Source organism: Carettochelys insculpta, chromosome 19 (genome assembly GCF_033958435.1).
Source record: "Carettochelys insculpta isolate YL-2023 chromosome 19, ASM3395843v1, whole genome shotgun sequence".
NCBI classification, from domain to species: Eukaryota; Metazoa; Chordata; order Testudines; family Carettochelyidae; genus Carettochelys; species Carettochelys insculpta.
Window position 1 is genome coordinate 15772251 of NC_134155.1, and position 21584 is coordinate 15793834.

General features: G+C 42.6%; 3 protein-coding genes across 5 annotated transcripts in view; 1 reads left to right on the forward strand and 2 right to left on the reverse strand.

The window, feature by feature from the left end:
* CYB5D2 (cytochrome b5 domain containing 2) overlaps positions 1-11055 on the forward strand; it is a 68898-nt gene extending 57843 nt beyond the window's left edge. The window contains exons 4-5 of the transcript XR_012648181.1: positions 6710-6869; positions 10844-11055. The gene's annotated coding sequence lies outside the window, so the exon portion shown is untranslated. The remainder of the gene's footprint in view (positions 1-6709; positions 6870-10843) is intronic.
* ANKFY1 (ankyrin repeat and FYVE domain containing 1) overlaps positions 1-11253 on the reverse strand; it is a 58665-nt gene extending 47412 nt beyond the window's left edge. For both annotated transcript variants that reach the window (XM_075014033.1, XM_075014032.1), the window contains exon 1: positions 11238-11253. In XM_075014033.1, coding sequence (XP_074870134.1) covers positions 11238-11247 — 10 coding nt within the window. In that variant the 5' untranslated portion in view covers positions 11248-11253. The remainder of the gene's footprint in view (positions 1-11237) is intronic.
* Positions 11254-17809: 6556 nt separating this feature from the next.
* UBE2G1 (ubiquitin conjugating enzyme E2 G1) overlaps positions 17810-21584 on the reverse strand; it is a 51575-nt gene continuing 47800 nt past the window's right edge. For both annotated transcript variants that reach the window (XM_075014118.1, XM_075014119.1), the window contains one exon: positions 17810-18895. The gene's annotated coding sequence lies outside the window, so the exon portion shown is untranslated. The remainder of the gene's footprint in view (positions 18896-21584) is intronic.

Consider the following 21584-nt stretch of genomic DNA (forward strand, 5'->3'; position numbering starts at 1 on the left):
AGCAATACTGGAGGTGGTAGGCATGAAATTGGGTTCTGTTTCCAAATTCTTTACACCCACATTCCAGAAAGCTGCGTATTAGAGGAGAAAATGGCAAACTTACATGAGGAGCAGAAGACTCAAAACAGAATGCATGGTAAGAATGAGAGATACTGCCCCATAGTATCAAGGTCAGGGTGTCTCTTAAACTATACCATGAAACACTGATGTTCCTTGAACTCAAGTGTGCTGGGAGCCTCTGACACTTCCAGATACAATCAGTGTATATGATTTTATTAACAGATGTATTCAATGGTTTCTTCTTTGCTATGATATCCTGATTACACTACTTCATTCTGTTTTTGATATATATTGGTTATTTGGGTTTTTGGTGTGAGTTTTGACAATTCATAGTTGTGCCACATAAAAATATCATTTTGTGGTCTGTGGTCTCAAAGTTTAAGAAACACTACTACAGATGACAACAGAAGTTGGTTTTCACTACTTAGATTTTAACATGATGGGCAAATATTGAGTGACAGCTTTGTTCTAGAAAGCACATCAGGAGCCACTGTTTAAAAAGTCTTCAATTTCCATTGCTGTCACTTAAAATCAGGAGTGCCCATCAGCCATGCCCAACAAGTGTACCCCCATGACATTAGCCTTAAAAGTGAACATCCTTGCTAAGAGTTGATTGTGCAATGCCAATACACAAGCCACTACCCACAGAGAAACACACCACTTCTTAAAAGAATAGACATTTATCTAGCAGACCAAAGATTCTAACGATCATACATCTGATACTGTAGCACATAAGAGCCTTCATCATTGGACTAGGACCCCCCTTTGAGCTAGAGGCTGTACATACACCAGAAGATAATCCCAGTATCCACGATATCTTATACAAATTCACATCAATCACAGCATTCGAGGCTGAACAAACTGCTGGTCACTCCACTCTATCCAATCTGAAGTCCACATGCCATTGAACAGGTAAGATTACACCATTCATGCATTACATGAAAAATTTTGCCGCTCTCATTTTAAACTAAGAATCTGTATTTGAAGTGCTATGACAAGTGTCTATCATTCTACTACAAACCTGACCAACTGGATAAGAACTTCCCAAACACTCCAGCTTTCAAAAAAAGTGGATATTTTCACTTAATAAATACCAAAGAAAGTGTTATGAATATATTTAAGTAGTACTTCTACAAATTTTAAATATTTGCAAGATGAGTCATACTCAAAAAAGGCAGCAATTTCCGCCCCCCGCCCCCCGGTAAGGTAACAAGAATTCACTCTTACTCTGTCCTTTGCAGCCAAGGGTCCATTGATCAGAACAAGGGGTGAGCATCAAGAGGAACTGCGTTTTGAAAATACTGTTTCATCAATGCGAGTATCACTGCTTACAGTGATCAAAAATAAAGTTTTAATTTAGTATTTACATGTAGACAGATGGAAACTCAACAGGTCTTCAGACTCCTGCAAAGCAGGGCTCTTACAGTAAGTCATCCCCCTATCTAGGCTGACTACAGATTAAAAGGCATTAGACATGGCAACATTCAGTCTGCTCCATGGACTGTTCGGACTAATGCTGCTTTAACAGTTCTTTAAATAGGACATAACCTTTCATCCAATAAGGCAAACGTTTACATCAATACTTTCTCATGCATTTTATTGCTACTCTTCACACTACAGAGCTGATACTTTGGGGGTGCACTTCCAAGTTTAACTGTCATTCAGACTAGGAAGAGATGAGAGATTTGCAGCTGTAACTGAAAACCTTAGCCTCTACCACTCACGTTACAAACTACAGCTTGTGTGTGCTGCATAACAAACAGCATCTGCGATGACCACTTTTTGAAGAGGACTATATATTGCTTTATTTTTTAACAAGGGAAGCCCATTTCCCGACACAGGTATGTCAGCTGTTGGAATTTGAGAGTTACCTACAGTAGCTCTTGTTTTCTGGAAGTAAATTGAACTGGCATATATCAAGGCTTTTCAGAAGGCTGCAGCTTATACTTACTTCCTCAAGAATGTACCATTAAGAACAGCTTTTCCCTGCCCCTCTATCCCACATCTTGGTAAGTAATTAGTAAGCAAGCAGTTTATGTTTGAGAAATATGAATGTATTGGTTTGTTACTGATAATTCTACCATTTCCATCCATTAACAGGGGGGAAGAAAAAGGCAGAAGTGTTAAGAAGATGCTCATGTTTAGACTGTCATGCTGCTTGATGGCTCGTTACCATGGAGGAAGCGCATGTGGTGGACATAAATTTCCTATACCTCATTCATATATGGGCACATGAGTCTGAGTCCAGCAGCAGCTCTTCCGGACTCCAAAATACACATGCAAACATGCAACCCACAGGGATCTTCCAGAAGGAAACCCTCCTTCTGGCAGCCCCTTCTTCCCCAAAATTTTGAAGAAGAGGCTTCCGGAAGATCCCCGTGGGTCGCGTGTTTGCATGTGTATTTTGGAGTGCATAAGAGCTTCTTCCGCACTCCAAATCACATGCCCATATGATAATGGGACATGGGAAATTTAGATCTGCCCCTCATCGGCATCTTCCGGATGGCCCATTACCATGGTGCTTCTGGAAGAAGCATCATGTGCAGACACAGCCTATTTGTTCTGTTTTGGAAAAAACAAACTTTCAATTCCATTAATCTCAGGAGGCTGCTGAGCTGCAGCTACTAAAAGACATTAAAGTCAGTCGGTCCAGATAACTGTGTCCAACCATTTTGAAAAAGCTCACACAGTTAATGTTTATTTTCCATAACTGGAATAAACCTGCAGTAACTGACATTAAAAAGGGTAAACAGGATTAAGTTTTTTTTAAAATAGAAGTTCAGCTGATAAAAGGTGCAGTCTTATGTAGTGATTCAGCTACAGGGGTTCCTCTCTCTCTGCCGGTCTGTGGGAGGGCACTCCATCTCATCACATGTGGGTCATCTACTACAGTGATTTAGCAAGGCATAGTTGTTTGTGGCTGGGACCTGCATTCAGGGCCAAGTAGCAAGGTGCTTGGGCACCCTAGCTCTGGCAGATGGCTGACTGGATTCTTGGGCTAAAAGAGGAAGACTGCCACCCAGGCAGAGGGGATGCAGGCCCACTCCCTCCACTGCATCCCAGTCTGTGGGGAGTTAACTGTGATGAGTGGTCTGCCAGAGGGTTAGCAAGATCCTGCCTAACATACGGACCTAACCTCAGGTAACGCTGCAGTTTGATTAGGGTAATCTGCTCAGGTTGCTTCCTAACATGACCCACTGTCTATTGCATGGTCTAGATTATGTTCAGTCTCTTCTTGAGTCTGATGTTGCAACTCTTTCAGAGTTGTATGTGTTCTTCAAAACATTTGGTGCCTCTTAGCACATTTATAAGCCTCTCACCATAAGGTAAGTTTCACAGCTTTTTTACCGAATCTCTCCTTGCAACAAAGCCTGCTGCCAGCTTTATCCACATATCTTCTCTGGAAATACCATCACTGGACCGATCCAGGTTATTCACAGAATCAGAGACACCTTCTCATGCTCTTCAACTATCATCATACATGCCATCATGCACCAACCATGCCCAGATGCTTTGTATATTGGACAGACTTAACTCCCTTAGACAAAAGGGGTAATGGGCACAAAAAGAAACCACCACAAACATCAAAACACTCCAGATCCACAAATCAGCTAGTCAACATTTTAATGGAGTGGACCATTCTGTTAATGACTCAAGAGTATGCATGTTACTGAAAAAAAGTTTGCACCACTATTCGAAGGGAAACAGCTGAGCTGTCTTATATTCAAGTTCAGCACATTAACACATGGTTGGAACCCGGACGGGAATTTTCTGAGTCACTATGGGGCTCATTTGCATACTTGGCTTGATCTAATTCTTGACACCACCACCCCCCCACTCTCTGATTTGCTCACCTTGATCTTTTCTTCTGATTTATCCTCCTTGATTACTGTTTTTGGTTCTCTGTGCCTTAAATATTGAGTCTGTTCTGGTCTGGCTATGGTCAGAAGAAGTGGGTCTGTCCCACGAAAGCTCACCTAAAAAATTTTGTTTGTCTTTAAAGTGCTACTTAACTGCTTTGTTTTGATAGTTTTTTTTATTTTCCCCCCCTCTTAAACAGCCCTTCTATTTTTCAAGCATAGCCCAAAGTTTATCCGTTAAAGACAGGAACGTCCTGTACGACAAACTACTCTGGCTTGGCAAAAGTCACTTGTTCCATTTACCTTGAATTTATCACTTGTAAATTCAAACGCATTGAAAAGTATAGTAACAGAGGGAGCTGTGCTAGTCTATATACACCATCAAAACAAAAACAAAAAAAGCAGTCAAGTAGCATTTTAAAGACTAACAAAATAATTAGGTGAGGTTTTGTGGGACAGACCCACTTCTTCAGACCATAGCCATACCAGAACAGACTCAATATTTAAAAGGCACAGAGAACAAATCAGAAGAAAGATCAATGTGAGCAAATCAGAGAGTAGAGGGTAAAAAAAAAAAAAAAGGGGGGGGGTGAGGGTGGAAAAGAAGGTAAAGAATTAGATTAAGCCAAATGAGCTCCTATAGTAACTCAGAAAATTCCCATCCCGGTTCAAACCGTGTGTTAATGTTCTGAATTTGAATATAAGAGATAGCTTGGCTGTCACTTTCAAGAGTGGCACGAAAATTTTTCGTTAACATGCAAACTCTTAAGTCATTAACAGAATGGCCACTCCATTAAAATGTTGACTAACCAGTCTGTGGATCTGGAGTGTTTTTATGTCTGTTTTGTGCCCATTAACTCTTTGTCTCAGGGAGTTTGAAGTCTGTCCAATGTACAAAGCATCTGGGCATTGTTGGCACATGATGTTAGTTGAGGAACATGAGAATGTGCCCGTGATTCTGTGAATAACCTGGTTAGGTCCAGTGATGGTATTTCCAGAAAAGATATGTGGACAAAGTTGGCAGTGGGCTTTGTTGCAAGGAAAGGTTCCAGGACTGGTATTCCTGGGGTACAGACTGTGGCTTTTGGCGAGGATCCTCATGAGGTTGGGAGGTTGTCTGTAGGAGAGAACAGGCATGTCACTTAGGGCCTTCTGGAGTGTGGCATCCCGATTAAAGATAGGTTGTAGGTCTTTAATAATTCCTTGCAGTGGTCTGAGTTGGGGGCTGTAGGTGATGACCAGTGGTGTTCTGTTCTTCGCTTTTTTGGGCCAATCTTGGTGTAGCTGGTCTCTGGGTATTCATCTGACCCTGCCAATTTGTTTTTCTTTGCCCCTCCCCCACTTCTCTTGGTGGGTAATTCAAGTTTATGAATATTTAGTAAAGATCTTGTAGCTTTTGGTCTCTGTCAGTTGGATCAGAGCAAATGTGATTGTACCTAAGGGCTTGACTGTAAACAATGGATCTAGTTATGTGTGCAGGATGGAAGCTAGAAGGGTGTATATAAGCATAGTGATCAGTGGGTTTCTGCTACAGTGTGGTAGCGATCAGGCCATCCCTGATTTGTACTGTAGTGTCCAGGAAGTGTCTCTTACATGGAGTAATCAAGACATAAGGTAATGGTGGGATGCAGATTGTTAATGTCTCTGTGGAATCCTTCTAGAGTCTCTATACCATGGGTCCAAATCATAAAGATGTCATCAATGTATCTTAAGTAGAGGAGAAGTAATAGGGGAAAAAGAGCACAGTTGCAGGTCAACTGTAAATACATTAGCATATTGTGGGGCCATGCGGGTGTCCATAGCAGTTCCACTATACCTCCAGATTAGCTGTTCACACTCCTTTTTGGAGTTAATTATATTTTTATGCTTTATTTGGCAATGTTTAAGTCCTTTCTATTTTCCTCAATAGGACTTGACCTCTACCTTTTAAAACATGCCTTTTTACATGGTTAAGCCAGGGTGGCTTTTTTTTTGGGTCTGTGGTTTTTAATTTGGGGTATGCATTTAAATTGGGTCCCTATTATGGTGCGTTTGAAAAGTTTCCACGCAGCTTGCAGGGAGATTTTTACTTTTGTCACTGTACCTTTTAATTTCTCTTTAACCTCACTTTTGTATAAATTTCCCTTTCTGAAATTAAATGCCACAGTGTTGTACTGTTGAGATCTTTTTCCCGCTAAAGTGGGAAACATTATGGTCATTATTTCCAAGTGATCCTGGCACAGTGACCTCTTTGCCAAGATCCTGCACTCCACTCAGGATTGAATCAAGAAATGCCCCTCCCCTTGTGGATTCCTGTGCCAGATGCTTCAAGCAGTAGTCATTTAAGGCATCGAGAAATTTTATGTCTGCATTTTGTCCCGACATGACATACACCCAGTCAGTAACTGAAATCCCCTATTATTGAGTTTGTTGATAGCCTCTCCAATTTCCCTTACCACTATGACCATCCTGGTCAGGTGGTCAATAATACATCCTTACTGTAGGTAGTCCGTTGTGTCTGATGATGACGTCTTGAGTTTGCACAGGCTCATCGGCTGTGGACTCACATGTGGCTGAGGAGTCCAAGTTTTGAAAAGCATGTGTATTCAGTGACGGGCAAGGGAATTGTCCTAGCTCTGTTGGTGCGGCTGCTGCTGTCGCTTTCTTTCTCTCCTAAGCATCAATCAGGCATATGCATCAATGCTCTTCAAAGTCGTCATATGCATGTCGTACGAGAGCACACCAGCCTGTTTGGTCTTTTGCATGCTGCTCTAGTTTTAAACCAGCACAGTCTTTATACCTCTCTCTAGGCCCACCTTGATTCCTTTTGCCCTGGGAGAGTTCACCGTAGAGGAGTTGCTTATGGATTCTTGACTTCTCCATTCATATGATGTGCCCTGTCCAGCAAAGCTAGGCCTTCAGAATGATGGCTTCGATGCTCATGGTTCCTGCTCTGTCCAGGACTTCCAGGTTCGTAACTCTGTCCTGCCATCAAATGTGCAGTATTGACCTCAGGCTGCGTGTGTGGAACTGCTCCAGCAGTTTTATATGTTTTCTGTACAAGGTCCAGGTTTCATAGCCATACAGGAGACTAGTCAGGACTACAGCCTTGTACGCTTTCAGGTTAGTGGACTTATTTGAGCATGGAAATTCTATCCATAGAGATTCTATGGAACATTTTGATTTGTTTAATATTTTTCCTTAATTTGATTCTACTGCCACCCCCATGTACAGTGCTACTCCCCCACTCGCACAACTTGTTCTGTCCTTCCAATATATTTTGTGCCCTGGTAGGCCTGTGTCCCATTGATTGTTCTCATTCTACCAGGTTTCTGTGATGCCTATACATATCACTATCTTCTTCTATACAAGGAACTCTAGTTCACCCACCTTATTTTGACTTCTGACATTTGTGTACAAGCATTTTAAAAACTCATCACTATTTAGTCATCTGCCCTTTCCTGATGCATTAGATTTTTTTCCATGCGATTGCTTCTTTTCCGATCCGGGCTATACTTTATCCTCTTCCATCCCCTCCTGACTAAAACCTAGAAAATCTCTACCAGTAGAATCACCTCTAAGAAAGGTCTCTGTCCAATCCACTTCCCATCCCCCCATCTTAGTTTAAAAACTGCTCTACAACCTTTTTACTGGTAAGTGCCAGCAGTCTGGTTCACAGGCATAGACACATTAACTTTGAGTTGTCTAGAGCAGTGTACTGCTACATTTTTAATATGAAAATAAAGCCCTTATTACTACTATTGGCTGAATATTAATGGCAGACCAGAAACAGTAATAAATGTTTGTCTCAGAAATACCACATATATCCATGATGAGACTGTTTGCCAATTTCTATCATAGTTCTGTCACTGGTGATTTTTCTGAAAGCACAAACAGTAGCATTCAAAGTTCAACAGTTAATTCTGCACTAAAACTCCTTACAGACATACATGAATATTCCTTTTAATGTGATTTCCAGTGTAATTGTGGACCACTTATAATTTATGGCTCATACCCTTTTGCGGAAAGAAGACAGTCACACTAAGAAAGCAAGAAGAATATTACTGAGTACACATTTAAAGACCTCTGAAACACACTACTATGAAAGTGTTCACTTAACCTTAGTTAATGTTGATACTGTGTGTTGTCCCAGCCCTCCACCCCTTTTTTTTTTTTTTAAATGTAACAAAAACTACCATAATTTTCTGATTTCTCCAACTCTGGTATTCACATCTTGGATACTGAAAGTTTGAATGAACTTTACTTTCACTTTCGGAACGTTCTTTCCTTGTCATGTCTATAGCCAGCTTTTTAAAAGAGCTTTCACCTGGAATGTACTGAAGTTGACTACATAAGTTCTCTTAACAAACCATCTTCCTCCTGAAATCAAAGTAAGCCATTACATCAAATTATAGATTATTTGTGACTTGTCTGGAAAATTAAAGTGCATGCCTTACTATCAGAAGTAACTGCTGTTAACAAGCCTGAACTTTTCCAGGAGAAAGCTTTTTAACCAAGTTCTCCCTGACATATGTCCCAGTCCTGAATCACCAAAGGGTGATTTAAAAAACAAAAAAACCATGAGATCAAGGAAGCACAAATCATGCAGCACCAAGTGACAAGAAACAGTTTCCAAAATTCCTGGTAAGCTAAATATCTTTAGTTTTCACAAAACATGAAGATGTTTAAACTGGAACTACAAGCAATGTTCTGATAAAGCTAGTTGTGTGAGAACCAATTCTTTATACTTACAGGGTTGCTCTGCTCTTATGTTAAAAGGAGAGGTGTGCCTTGCCTCTCATGGAGTGGAAGGCCTTACCAAAGCAGGTTTCTTAAGAGTACCATCTCAATATTCACAGAAAGCTAGACTTATTAGTATCCCTTCTGATGGTGATACTGAAGAATCTGTGTACAACTGAGATTTTCAATCTGTTAGTCTTGCCCAGAAATTGAACTGAATGTATCCCTCAAAATTCAACACAATGCCCCTTAGAGACCCCTGCCTGTTCCCATTTGCAGGGCTACCTACATTCCTACTTCACCATCCTTTGCCCAATACTCCTTTTGCTTATCTCTATCCCCTCTTTATCCAGGATTTCCTCCATAATCAGGTGCTAGTCCACTAACAGCTGTTTATATATTTGTCGTCAGTCTAGCTCCTGCTGGTGGTACTGAGTCCTATCAAAGAGGACAGCATATTCCTTAATGCAGTCCCAGAAGCAAGCATAGGTCTCGTCTATATCAGAGACAAGGATTTCAGCATTTCAAAAGACATGTGGATTCAATCAACTGAAGCTACTCATAACTCCTAGGGAAATGTGTTGATCAGCTTCTGCTCAGATTGAGGGGACTGTCAGATGGCACAATCAACAAGTCTCCTTACTTTGCCAGCTAAGTCTTGGAATGCTTGAAATTCCCTGACAACATGTCAAGTGGTAATGTGCTGCTCCAACAGAGCATCACCCTTGCGAGACCACATGGGACCCTTCACCTGGCCTAGTAGAGGTACTACAGACAGACAATCTATCCTCTACCATTAGCTTGCACCATGGCCCCTGCTTTACCTGATTGCAATCCACTTGGAAATGACTGGCTTTTTACTTTTGTCTCAGAGCTAAAGGGAATTAACTCATTCAGAGATTCTTTGAAGAGCACAATTCCCTTTCCTTACTACAGGAAGCAAATGATTGCAGTCTTAGACAAAAATGCACAACTCACTCACTGATTAGAAAACCTGAGAAAGGGCATTTCAGAGCATATTGAGGACATAGTTTGCCAGCTGACTGCCATATTAAGGAAAAGTATCTTTGACATCTACATCGATAAAAGGCAACCCTACTAGGGATTTAGGAACAGGTCTAACAGCCTTTGAGGGTTGATAAACTGGACACATTTACCTTCAGTTGGTGTTTTACAATTACATACCGTTTAATTCACAAAGCAAACCGGAAGCCTTAGTTACCCATAGATAGGGGATCAGGGCTAACAGACAATTTTAAAAAACTCATACTTATCAAAAACTGTGCTTACTTTTCTAAACATAAACCAAAGGGTATCAAACTTAAAGTTGCCAGAAGCATCTTCACTTCCTTTTTATTTCGTGTTTTTGACAACCCTTTTTATTAAGTCAGTTTCTTTTGAGGAATACATAATGTTCTCCCCTGCTAAAATCATTAGTAGTGCCCTTACCACAAATAGAATATTCATAAAAAGCCACCTTAGAAATAATTGTAATTATAGCTGAATAAAGAGAGTTTGTTTATAGGTGCTTAAACTGCATTTTAAAGATAAAACTCATTAAATTTGCTGAAGTGTCAGGGTATGTCTTTAGATCCTAAGCTAAGCTTGAAACAAATTAACATCCATGAGTTCTTACAAATTGCAAAGCCTAAAGGCTAAATCTGAGGCTATGCTGTCTCTTAAAGATTACATTTACCTCTAATAAAAAACTCAGTAACTGCACAATGGTACACTTTTTGGCAGTCTGTTTGAAACGTGTGCCTTTCAAAAAGTCCCTTCTCAGTCACATCATGCCAGAAGCCACCACTTTAAGTTATCTGAATCTTACTTCTGGGGAAGGCTTCCCAACCAGTATCAACACTGCTGCAGTCACATAGCCTGACTCAGGGAAGGCAAGATAAATACTTATTCCGATAATCGCCCCTTCCTCGAGAAGGCAGAGGAAAAGAACACTAGGCAGCTGACACTCTCAGCCCCTCCCTGAGGAAGGGAAGGGGACAAGGCAGGTAATGACCCCCGTTACCATCCAAGTTTCAGAGGAACTGACTGGGGGATACAGGCCAGTGGCCTGACACACACCCGCCAAGGGGGTCTAAGAAAGAGAAGGCAGCATGACCCTAGCCACGCCTCGATGTCAAAGGGAGACAGAGCCACAGCAGCCAGGCTGCTCACCAACTCCTGCTCACGCTCTTCTTCCCTACCAGGTGCGGGAAAAAGCCCAGCCCACCCCAGAAGATGAGGAACTGGGGCTGGAAAAGCAGCAGCCAGACGCGCGCCCCCGCCCGCGCCCAGGGAGAGTCCCCGCTTCCCGTCCAGGGGAGCCGGAAGAGAACAGAGCTACTCGCCCCGGCAGGCGACTGCGGGGGAAACGCACCTCTACGGGCCCCTGGGGACCACGGACAACACCACCCCACAAGCTGCAGGACCCCCCTCCCACCCAGGAGACGCTGCCTCCACCTCGGGAGACGTTACCCCCCCCGCCACCCTTCAGTGGCCGGGACCGAGCGAGGCACAGGCCAGACGCAGGGCGAGCAGGAGCAGCCGCAGCCGCAGCCGCCCCCGCCCAGCCCCTCACCCAGGGCTCCCGCCCCCCCTCACCTTCCGCCATGTTGGGTCCGGCCGCTGGAGCCTCTCGCGAGAGCCGGTACGCAGGGTCCTTGGCCGAGCAGTCGCGCGAGAGCGAGCTAGCAAGTCCCCACCTCACTCTTCGCTACGCAGGCGGGAGCCCGCGAGTGATGGGCAGTGACCTGGTCGCTGCTTTATATAGGCGGGCCTGCCGCGGCAGCGTCGCGCGGGAGGAGCACTGGTGCACCGAGTATCCCGAGGAGTTCCCCCGCTCTCCAGGGGAACCCTCTAAAGGGAACCGCGGGGCGCTCTTCCCACCCCCGCAGCAACACCCCTCACCCTCCCACAGGGAACCGCGGGGCGCTCTTCCCACCCCCGCAGCGACACCCCTCACCCTCCCACAGGGAACCCCGGGGCGCTCTTCCCACCCCCACAGGGAATCCCGGGGCGCTATTCCCACCCCCTCAGGGGACACCCCACACCCTCCTATAGGGAACCCTGGCGTGCTCTTCCCACCCCCACAGGGAATCCCAGAGCGCTATTCCCACACCCTCAGGGGACCCTGGGGTGCTCTCCCCACACCCTCCTACAGGGAACCCTGGGGTGCTCTCCCCACCTCCACAGGGACACCCCTCACCCTCTCACAGGAAAGCCTGGGCGTTGTCGCCACCTGTGCAAGGAACACCCCTCCTACATGGAACCTTGTGCTACCCGCATCCCCTCTGCAAGGAACCTCGGGGGCACTATCCCCATCTTCCTTACAGAGACCCCCAGCACCCACTCTCCATCCCCCAGAACAGGGGTAAGAAAAGGAGGGTGGGGACCCCACAGGGAGAGGGCTTGAAATTTTTCAAGGGGGGCATAGCATGATTGGTTGCTGGGTCTCAGTCTCATTCATCTCATTAAAAATGTTGAAATATGTCACTTTTTAAAGTATGTGTATTCACATTTATATAGTGATTAATAACATTTTTCTATTCTAAATACTTATTTTCTTACACATGTCAAAAGGGATTTTTTCTGTCAGTTTGGATTATATTAAACAGGTTGGTAGGGGAACCCTGCCAATTGGAGGGACAAAACAAGGTGTCCAACATAAAAGTTTGCTCACCCATGCCCCAGGCTACCCTCACCTTCCCCTTTCAGGGAATCCCCAGGACACTAACCCCATCACTTCCCCAAGGCACAGTTCCCATCTAGAGAAAATCTCCATCACCCCCTACCACAGAACCCCTAGGGATAAGCCTCATCTTTGTTCATAGGGTAACAGGAGAGGATGATGCCCATGCCCCCAGAGAGGACAAGTCCCATCGTACACACCCTGGAGATCCATGGAGGGATAAACCCATCACTCCCCTGTCCCATAATCCACACGTTATCGCCAGTATTCCCTTTAAACTGGGCACTTGGGTGGCCACCTTGGAGACATTCAGGTGCCACCCAGGTGAGCAACAGAGCACACATGGGGCAGCATGTTTCATCTGGTAGCTCGCACCTGCATGGGTGTTGATGCACATAATAAAATTAATTCCACACATGGTTAGAAAAAATTAGAACACTGATCATCACCATTACCTTTATACAGATGTCATTTAGAACTGACACACACCCTACCCATAATCCATATCCTGGCTTAGCGGTTGGTAGGGCTGCAGGCAGCCAGTCATCCACCATGACAGATCCTTGATCCTGAAGTTTACATGTTAGAGCATGTGTCTCAACTGTCCCTCATTTTGAGGAACATTTTTAATCAAGAGGAAGCCATGCTAGTCTATACACTATCAAAACAAAAAGCAGTCAAGTAGTAGTTGGCTTAATCTAATTCTTGACCTCCCCCCCCCCCAGCCTCTTCACTCTCTGATCTGCTCACCTTGATTATCTTTTTCTGATTTGTCCTCCTTGCTTACTGTTTTTGGTTCTCTGTGCCTTAAATATTGAGTCTGTTCTGGTCTGGCTATGGTCTGAAGAAGTGGGTCTGTCCCACAAAAGCTCACTCAATAAACTATTTTGCTAGTCTTTAAAGTGCTACTTGACTGCTTTTTGTTTTTATTTTTAATCAAGAGCTACCAATGTTCCCCACATTTGGCATCTTTTATATTTGAGCTATGCATTAGAAATAAAAAATCATGACACTGGTACAGATTTACACAACACGCAGCATTTTCCATTTCCTATGTTGATAGTTTTGTGTGGCTCATTTTAGACCTATGTCAACCACTGCATTCCATTTTTGGAACTTAGCAGGTAGAGAGACACCTGCTGGGGAGATGCAGTGATGGTCAAATTTGTGGAAAACTTCAAAAAGTAGAAAATTTACAGTGATGCTGTCAAGTTGCAATCTAGCCATCTGAAGGGGAAAAAGCAGCCCCAACAGTACACCCCTCTCATGGGGAATCCTGGATGTCTACAAAATACTGTCAAAATCCACAGTAAACAAACCAACAAATTGTAGCAAATTTAGATGTCATGGGAACAGATGTAAAATTTTCACACACTTTATGGCAGAGCACTTAGGTTATTGTTATAAGCTGTGAGAAACTTTGAAATGTACTTGTTAGAACCACATTAAGATTGTGTGAATGCACACTTCAACTAACATAACTGTTAAAGTGTCAGAAGTCCACCGCTTAAGACAAAAGGGGGTTAGACCAAAGGAAGCTAATTCTTGAAGGCCCTTCACTCAAGACGTGGGCTGTAACCTCCACATCCCGAGGGCATGGTAACAACAGCACGTTTCCTGATCTTCACTGTCACCATTCCATCAGGACAGAGCAGCCTGAGTTAGAGGATAGTCCCGTCCTGGATGTTAGGTATCAGAGATTCTCTCTTGCTCAGCCACTGATTTGTTGACTGACCTCTGACAAGTCACTTCACTTCTCTGTCTTTATTTCCTGACTCTATTTAAGGAAGGAGGTCTAAACTAGTATATAGAACATTTGAATTGAACTCTAAACAGTTGGGTTCAGTTCCCTGCTCAGTCACAGACTTCCTTTGTATAACCTTGGGCAAGTCACTTAGTGTACCCTATGTTTCAGTTTTCCCCATATATAAAAATAGGACTAATACTTCTGTACATCACACACAACGATATGATAAAATCCATTCATAAGTGTGAGGTGCTGAAGTACTGCAGCGACAAAGGACATACAAATATCCAGAAAGGTGCTACGCATATGTTAATTTCCAGTTAACCTGCCACATGTTCATCGTCTTACATCCATCCATTAGTTGCTTCCATTCTTGCAGTTCTTTTGATTCTCTGGGCTGTAAATTAACTTGTTTTACAACCCAAGTGAATGTGAGTGTTGTATGTTAAATAGCTTGCCCATTTACAACACACACATCACCCTGCTTTGTGCTTATTATTGCTTTGCTGATACAGCTGTAAAAATTGTCCCTACAATGTGGGAACTTTTGGTCTGATTAGCTGATTAATAATCACAAGTGGGTCACTTGGTTATGCATGATTATCTGTGACTGGAGAAAGGAGTGCAGTCAGCAAGCCTGTTTTCTCTTTCACAGGGCACACTAAAGGGAGCCCAAAGCAGTATTTTTATTTCACATTTCTTCATTCTTGAAAACCTGAAATCTTTCCCTTTTTGGAATGACATCAGGGCAACACTCTATGGAGATAAATAGCACATGACTTAGGACACTTATTTGTATTGGAACAGCACCTATATGCCTCAACCCACTTGTAACAAGCATTTTATATATAGAAAAATTGGATAATATTAATAGGGAGGTAGTTAGGATAAGGATACTATATTGTATTCATCTCCAGTCTACCCAGGAAATTTGCAGCAGCATACCTATGACTGGAGGTGAGAGCCAGGAAATCCTGCCCCTGCTCTTGGCAATTTGCATTCTAAGGCCACAGCTACACTTAAATGATTACAAAGGCAGAGTGGTAGACAACAGCTACACCAGTGTCGCTCTTGAGTGCACACACTGCTTATGCCACCAGCAGGTGTTCTCCTGTCAGCATATGTAACTGACCTCCCCAAGAGGGGGTAGCTAGGTTAAGGGAATTTTTCTGTCAAACTATTGTCCTCTACCAGAGGTTAAGTTAGCAGAGTTACATCTTTCAGACCCCATGTCATAGGTACGCTGCTGCAAGTTCCCTGTGTAGGCTAGAGATGAATACAATAGGATGCTTATCCTAACTACCTCCCTATTATTATCATCCAACCACTATTTACAAATTCCTAGCCATTGATGAGCATTTTCTAGGCATTGCAACAAAGGATAGAGTTGCAGAACAGTGCAGTAGCCTCACAGATTATCACAGCAAGCTCCTCTGATACCTAAGGGGCAGGTTGTTATGTGTGTTTATGTATTTTCTGGAAATTGAAACCATTAATACATAAAATATTCCCAGTGCTGATGTTTTCTGCATGCTCCAGTCATGTCTCTACATCGCATTGGAAAGGAAACAAGTACTACCCACCCCAAAACACAAAGGAAGCTGTAACTAAATAAATGCCCAACAGTGGTGATCCCAGGTAAATTTATACTGATTCCTCAGATCTCACAAGTGGCAACAAGTATGAGCCATAGATTAGTAATTCACCTTGCACTCACAGATAGCATGGGCTTAGTCTGTGAAAAGGACAATATTTCCAACTATTGGAACTGCTTCCAGTAGGGCAGTGTCAAAAGGTCAACCACTGGCATCTATATCAGCGCTGACACTAAACTACAGCCCCTAACTCCACATGTGGGTGACATTCTCAGCTCCAAGAAGGGTGACAGCAGGCTTCTTTAAGTCATTTAAAGATAGTGGCTTCTCTGCACAGATAATAGATGTGCACAAATATTGTACTTTGCCCCTGCTCATGTTTATGGAATATATGCACTTTAATCCACAACTCATGGTCTTGTGTCTCTTGCGGGTGTTGTTGGACATTACACTAGTTCAACAGGGCAGACGCCCAAGGCACAGCTGTCTTAGCTCTCCTCCTTTAAAGTAAGCAGTTCTGCCCTGTGAAGAATAAAGCAAAAATTAGAACCTCTCAAACTGACTCCGTCATTTGTGCATATATAATCTGAGCATATGTACCCCTTTGCTTGTAAATGGGCATCAGCCATGTAAGAACACAGATCAACCTGCTATAGCCAAAGCTGTCTGGCTAATTCTGGGTGCAGCTGGCTTTCTGGAGACACCTCTTTTAAGTCACAATAGTTGTCCTAGAAATGATGGGTTTTTTCCCTTAATGTTTTAATTAGGGACAAGATGGCACTACTGCATCCCAGCAGCATGCAGTCCTCAACCTTTTATAAGCAAAGGGAGACAATGCAACCCAGCTAGCTGGCATGAAGCCTCCTTCCCATCAGCAGGAGCCAAGTAATTCTGGTTCTCATTTGCATGTGCCCAAAAAAAAAACCCACAAACCTGTCTCGGCACTAACAGTTCCACCCAGATGGATCTGTCTCCCTACCAGAAGAGGCCACTTAATTCATAGTTTGCTGAAATATTTAATTGGTTACCAAATAGAGACTGTACAGTAAGTATTTCTACATTTATCTAAAGCTAGATAAGAATCTTTAATTTTATATTTCTATTAATGTTTGCTAATCAGCTTTTTGCTGCATGGCTGCTGTAGCACTACTAATGAGTGCACTGACTTCCCTCCCCCCACACCATGTACCTTTTTGGCACCTCATTTTTGTGAGGCAGCAACCTACAGTCAAATCTAGCCAACTGCTCAGCCTTATAGTTATTCAAGGATTTATTACAGGATGACATCTATCAATTAACATGTTTTGCCACTAGGCATCTTTCAAGAACAGGTTCTCATACTCAAGAGTCTAATCTTAAAATACTAAAGACTTCTCAGTAAAGAGATCCAACTATGTATTACTGCTCATTGGAGGCCTACAAGTGTCTGTATAAGAAACTATTTTGCACTTTAGTTTACAAAGCATGCTTTGTTACATCTGAGGCCACTGTTAGAGCATATTGTAAGACCAATCACTTCTGAAGAGGGACACAGGATTCTATAGGTTAGAATTGGGCTTTGCTAGACCACAAAAGGAACAACTTCCAACTGAAAGCAGCTTGGCACTCCTCAGCCAACTGAACGTGGGGCAAAGAGTTTCCTTCCTGCTGTGCACACACCACAGTATACAGCCTCCTGTGTACCTCTTCCATCACCCATCTTCCATTAAGTTGTAGAACTAGTGTTACTCTCCTTAAGAGTATTATGAACTGGCTTCAATGTAAACAGCACCTTGTTACATGTCCCCTTTTACTGAATCTGTACAGTTGGTTTTATAATTTATTAGAACCAAGTTCTCTCCTTACTACATCCTCCAACAAGTGCTCTGAATCTTGAGGCAGAACCCATTTTCCCACTGCTTTGAGAGTCTCAGTGCTAGTGTTAATTCTTCAGTGTAGATTCCAGATCCACTAGGCCTTCTCATGAAGGCTTTTGGACTTTACTACAGCTCAATTTAATCTAAGAAAACACCAAATGGATAGACTTGGGGAAAAAAGTCTGATTAATATGGAAGTAAAAGCACATACTCACAGGCTATGACCCATTTAAGGTTCCTTTAACTACGCTTCTCAGACACTAAAAAAAATCCAGCTTGACACAGAATTATTGGAAAAAATTATATTTTGGAAGAACTCACTACAGAAGGTGACAGAATTCCAAAAATCATATTACATGAAAATATACATCGCAATTCTCTTTGTACATTAGGTGAGAAAAATCTGCAGTAGAAGAATAGAAGGCAAAAATATGAAAGGGCCACAGAAGAGAGAATAGGGATAAGAAGGGAAAAGGTCTTTCAATACTAAACCCAGAATTTACTAAATTTGAAAGCTTACAGATGTGCATACCTTTTAAATCCAAAACTTAAAAACCAAAAGGCAAGAGGCAAAAACCAGAAAAGCAGCTTATCCTATCTTGGGCTAACTTAGCTGAGCACTTTCAAACCAAAGCTCTCAGCCCTTTGAAAAGAACAGCAGGCTCAAGGGTGCTCCACAGCTAGAAGTTTTATTGCTACACCCAATGTAAAAACTGTGTGCCATGAGTCAAAAGGTGTGTATGGGGGAAAACCTTTGCTTTTGCAAAGGTTATTAGTATCATGGATCCTTTCAATGTTTGATTAGGAACATCTGAACCTCTGAGGACATACTGGGTGGGAAGGGAGTGTTTTTCCCCAGTTACTAAAGTTAAAGTGGAAAAAGTTAAGCCTCATTTGTTGGAAGAAAAATAAAAATGGAAAAATTTTTAATCCTAATTGGTTTTAGTTCGACATGCTTCAAGAGGGTTTTTTTTTTTTTAAAAAAAACTAATAAGAAAACAATGAACAGGGAAAGAAAATTTGCTAAAATCTTTTAGAATGTACACGATTCTTATGCTAACTACAAGACAGCATTATTTGGTACAATGTGTATTTGTGGATGTACATGAACAGTATATATATTATCCGGATCATGTTGTGCTATGTACACATCTTTACAATTCTTCCTGAAGGTTAAAGCAGTTCATTAGATTTCAAAATGCGTAATCTTATGTTGGCACTTGTTAGGCTCTTGTCAGCATTGATAACTGGCATGTTTTATTGCAGCCCAGTTCCAGCCAGTGTTTGCCAACATGTTACAACAGAAGTCCAGCAATAGGTGGGTAGAGTGCAGGAAAAAAAAAAAAACAGTGCCATGTTTCTCAACTGGAGACCTACAATGAAGAAAAAGTCATTACCACATTGATAAAATGCTGGATTTTTTTTTTTTTTATAGCTGCTCTAGGATGGGAAACAGGATAGACAGAAGACAACCAACAGAAGACAGACAACCATAAATTACTTTGTGCTTAAAAAGTTTACTTGGATTTGTGTCTTATGTTTAGAATTAAACTATGCAGTCATCGCTGAAGGAGGAATCTAACCAGCATAATATTACAACACTGGGGGTAAGTCTGAGCCCAAAACCTGTCAGTTAGATTTTTGTGAAAAAAGTTTAAGCATTTGAGTGTATTATATATGTAGCGCTCCTCATATGCATCCAGGACTGTAGCTGAATATTTTGTATAGCAAGCAAACATGCATACCACTTTAAGCAATGAATGACTGACGTCTAGTATACTAGTATTTTACAGAATAAACATGAGTGAGCATGCTTATTTTAAGTCTGGTAGTGGAGCCAGACCTCATTCCTGCCACCACACTTTCATAACTCCAGCTGTTAAATGACTTGCCTTCCATAAGCAAGATGGCCCATTTACTACATACTCAGCATGATCTACTCCTGGAGATCATTCATGCCAAATACTAAGTTGCACCACTGCATTCTTTCAGTATGGCAACATGGCTTTTAAAGAGCATTGGGGTTACTATAGTGTCTTGGAAGCAAAACACTGCCTTATTCAGTATTCCTCTTCAGTTACAGCAGAGACAGAACTCCCATGTTCTAGCTTGGTTTACCTTATCTCTTTAAGCAGAAGAGAGATGCACGGGAAACTCCTTAATATAACTTAAGTCTTTTCTCTAAGCACACTTCCAGTTTAATATCACTCCTGCTCAACAGTTTGCTATGGTCAGAACCAGTATCTAGAGGGACTGACTTGAGTAATTATGCAGCTACAGTACAGGAGATCTCTGGAGATTTGCTCATGTTAAAAGTGGTGGGATCAAGACACAAAAATGGTGCAACTAACCACAGTTGAAAGTTGTTAAAGCTTCCTTGAAGGGTAAATGTGTTAAGTCATTCCCTTCCCACAGGGATGTAATTCAGCAGCCCAATTTTTCCACTACATTTATGTTCAGAGTACACAGTGCAAGGAATACAAGTTTACTGTGGTGGATAAGATGTGGCTTAAAGTCTGGCTGGAATATTAGTGCCAAGCCAGCCATTTATTATTCTTAGACTTCTAAACAACTGACATGTGACCTAACTGCACACAGAAGTTACTCCTTGGCATTCTGCAGTTCAATTTAAAAAAAAGGATTAATCCCTTTTCAGGTGCAGGTATAATTCAATCGCAGTAAAAAGACTAAAATTTAATCAGAAAAGTTTGTCAGCTTCCTGATCTTGCAGCTAGTTAGAACGAGGATAGTATTTTGATAGTTGTTCATGAGAACTAACAGGAGGATTAGTATCATTCAAATAAAATTTGTCCAACAGTAGGACTGGTGTCATGCTAGCCTTTACATTTTAAATCCAAGTTTACAATCTCCCTCACTTCAGTAGTTTGCATAAGGGCAATGGTCTAAACACCTCTCCATCCTGAGACTTCTGATCTCAGGCCCTAAGAGTTAGAAAGAAAAACAGCTTGGTGCTTAGTAGACCAGCTTCATTCCTGCTGGAAGTTACGTGAGTAAAAAAGTCAGAGACATTTCTAAAAGCGTAAGGATTCTGAAGTTAAAACCTCTTTAGCAGTATGCTGGGTAGTGTCTTTATGGTTGCCTGTGAAATTAGCCCTGCCCATGAAATCTGATCTCTCAGCAATCAGCTGGGCTGGAGAGGGACAGATATTCTCCTTCCCACATGTGGTTACTGGAGGGGGAACAAACCCAACTCTACAGGCAGCACAGCTGCAGCAGCCCAAAATCTGGACTTCAGGCTTCTGCACAGGCTGCGAGCACCAAGGACTGCCATCCACACCTTCTTCTGCGGCTCTGGATTGCTGCTTCCCTCATGTGGCTCCAGCCCTGGCAGCTTCTGTCTAGCTCAGGGCTTCCCTCCCAGCTTGGGACTCCAATTCTGGAATGGCTGTCACTGCCCTGCCCCTTTCTTGCAGTTCCTGCCCAGGCTTTGGGCATTTAATTGCTGTTCTGGGGCCCCCTGCTGGGGCTCAGGATGTCTGGGCTGGTTTCTGTAGGCAGCACAGAAGTGAGCACAGCAATCCTACATGGCTCCACCCCTCCCCCACAGCTCCAGCACACCCTACCATTCCCTTTCAGATCAGGACCCTTTGTGGTTACAACACAAATTTCAGATGTAAAAGTCTGAAGCTGTGAAATTGACCAGTTATAAGACCCCGTGCCAATGTATTTGAGCAAAGTGAGCTGTGAATTTGATAGGTCCCTAACTATGAGACAGTGCAAGTTGCCTTCTTGGCACCATATATTGAGATGATTTTAAAATTTCCAGTCACTCTTAAAATGCTACAAGATTTTTCAACCCAAGGAAAAACTGTTTACAAGAAGCCTGGAAAGGTCTTCCTAACCCCTTGACTAATCTGAAGATACTAAAAACACGGAGCCTGCAAGTGGCCTTGTCAGCATCTGTACACAGACTGACACCACATGTAGATCAACCACATTCTGCACACATCTGAATACTTCTTGGGATGACTGTTTGATTAGGAATTTATAAGAAAAGGACATGATGCTAAACAGCAAATTTATAGCCACTGTTGAGATTGG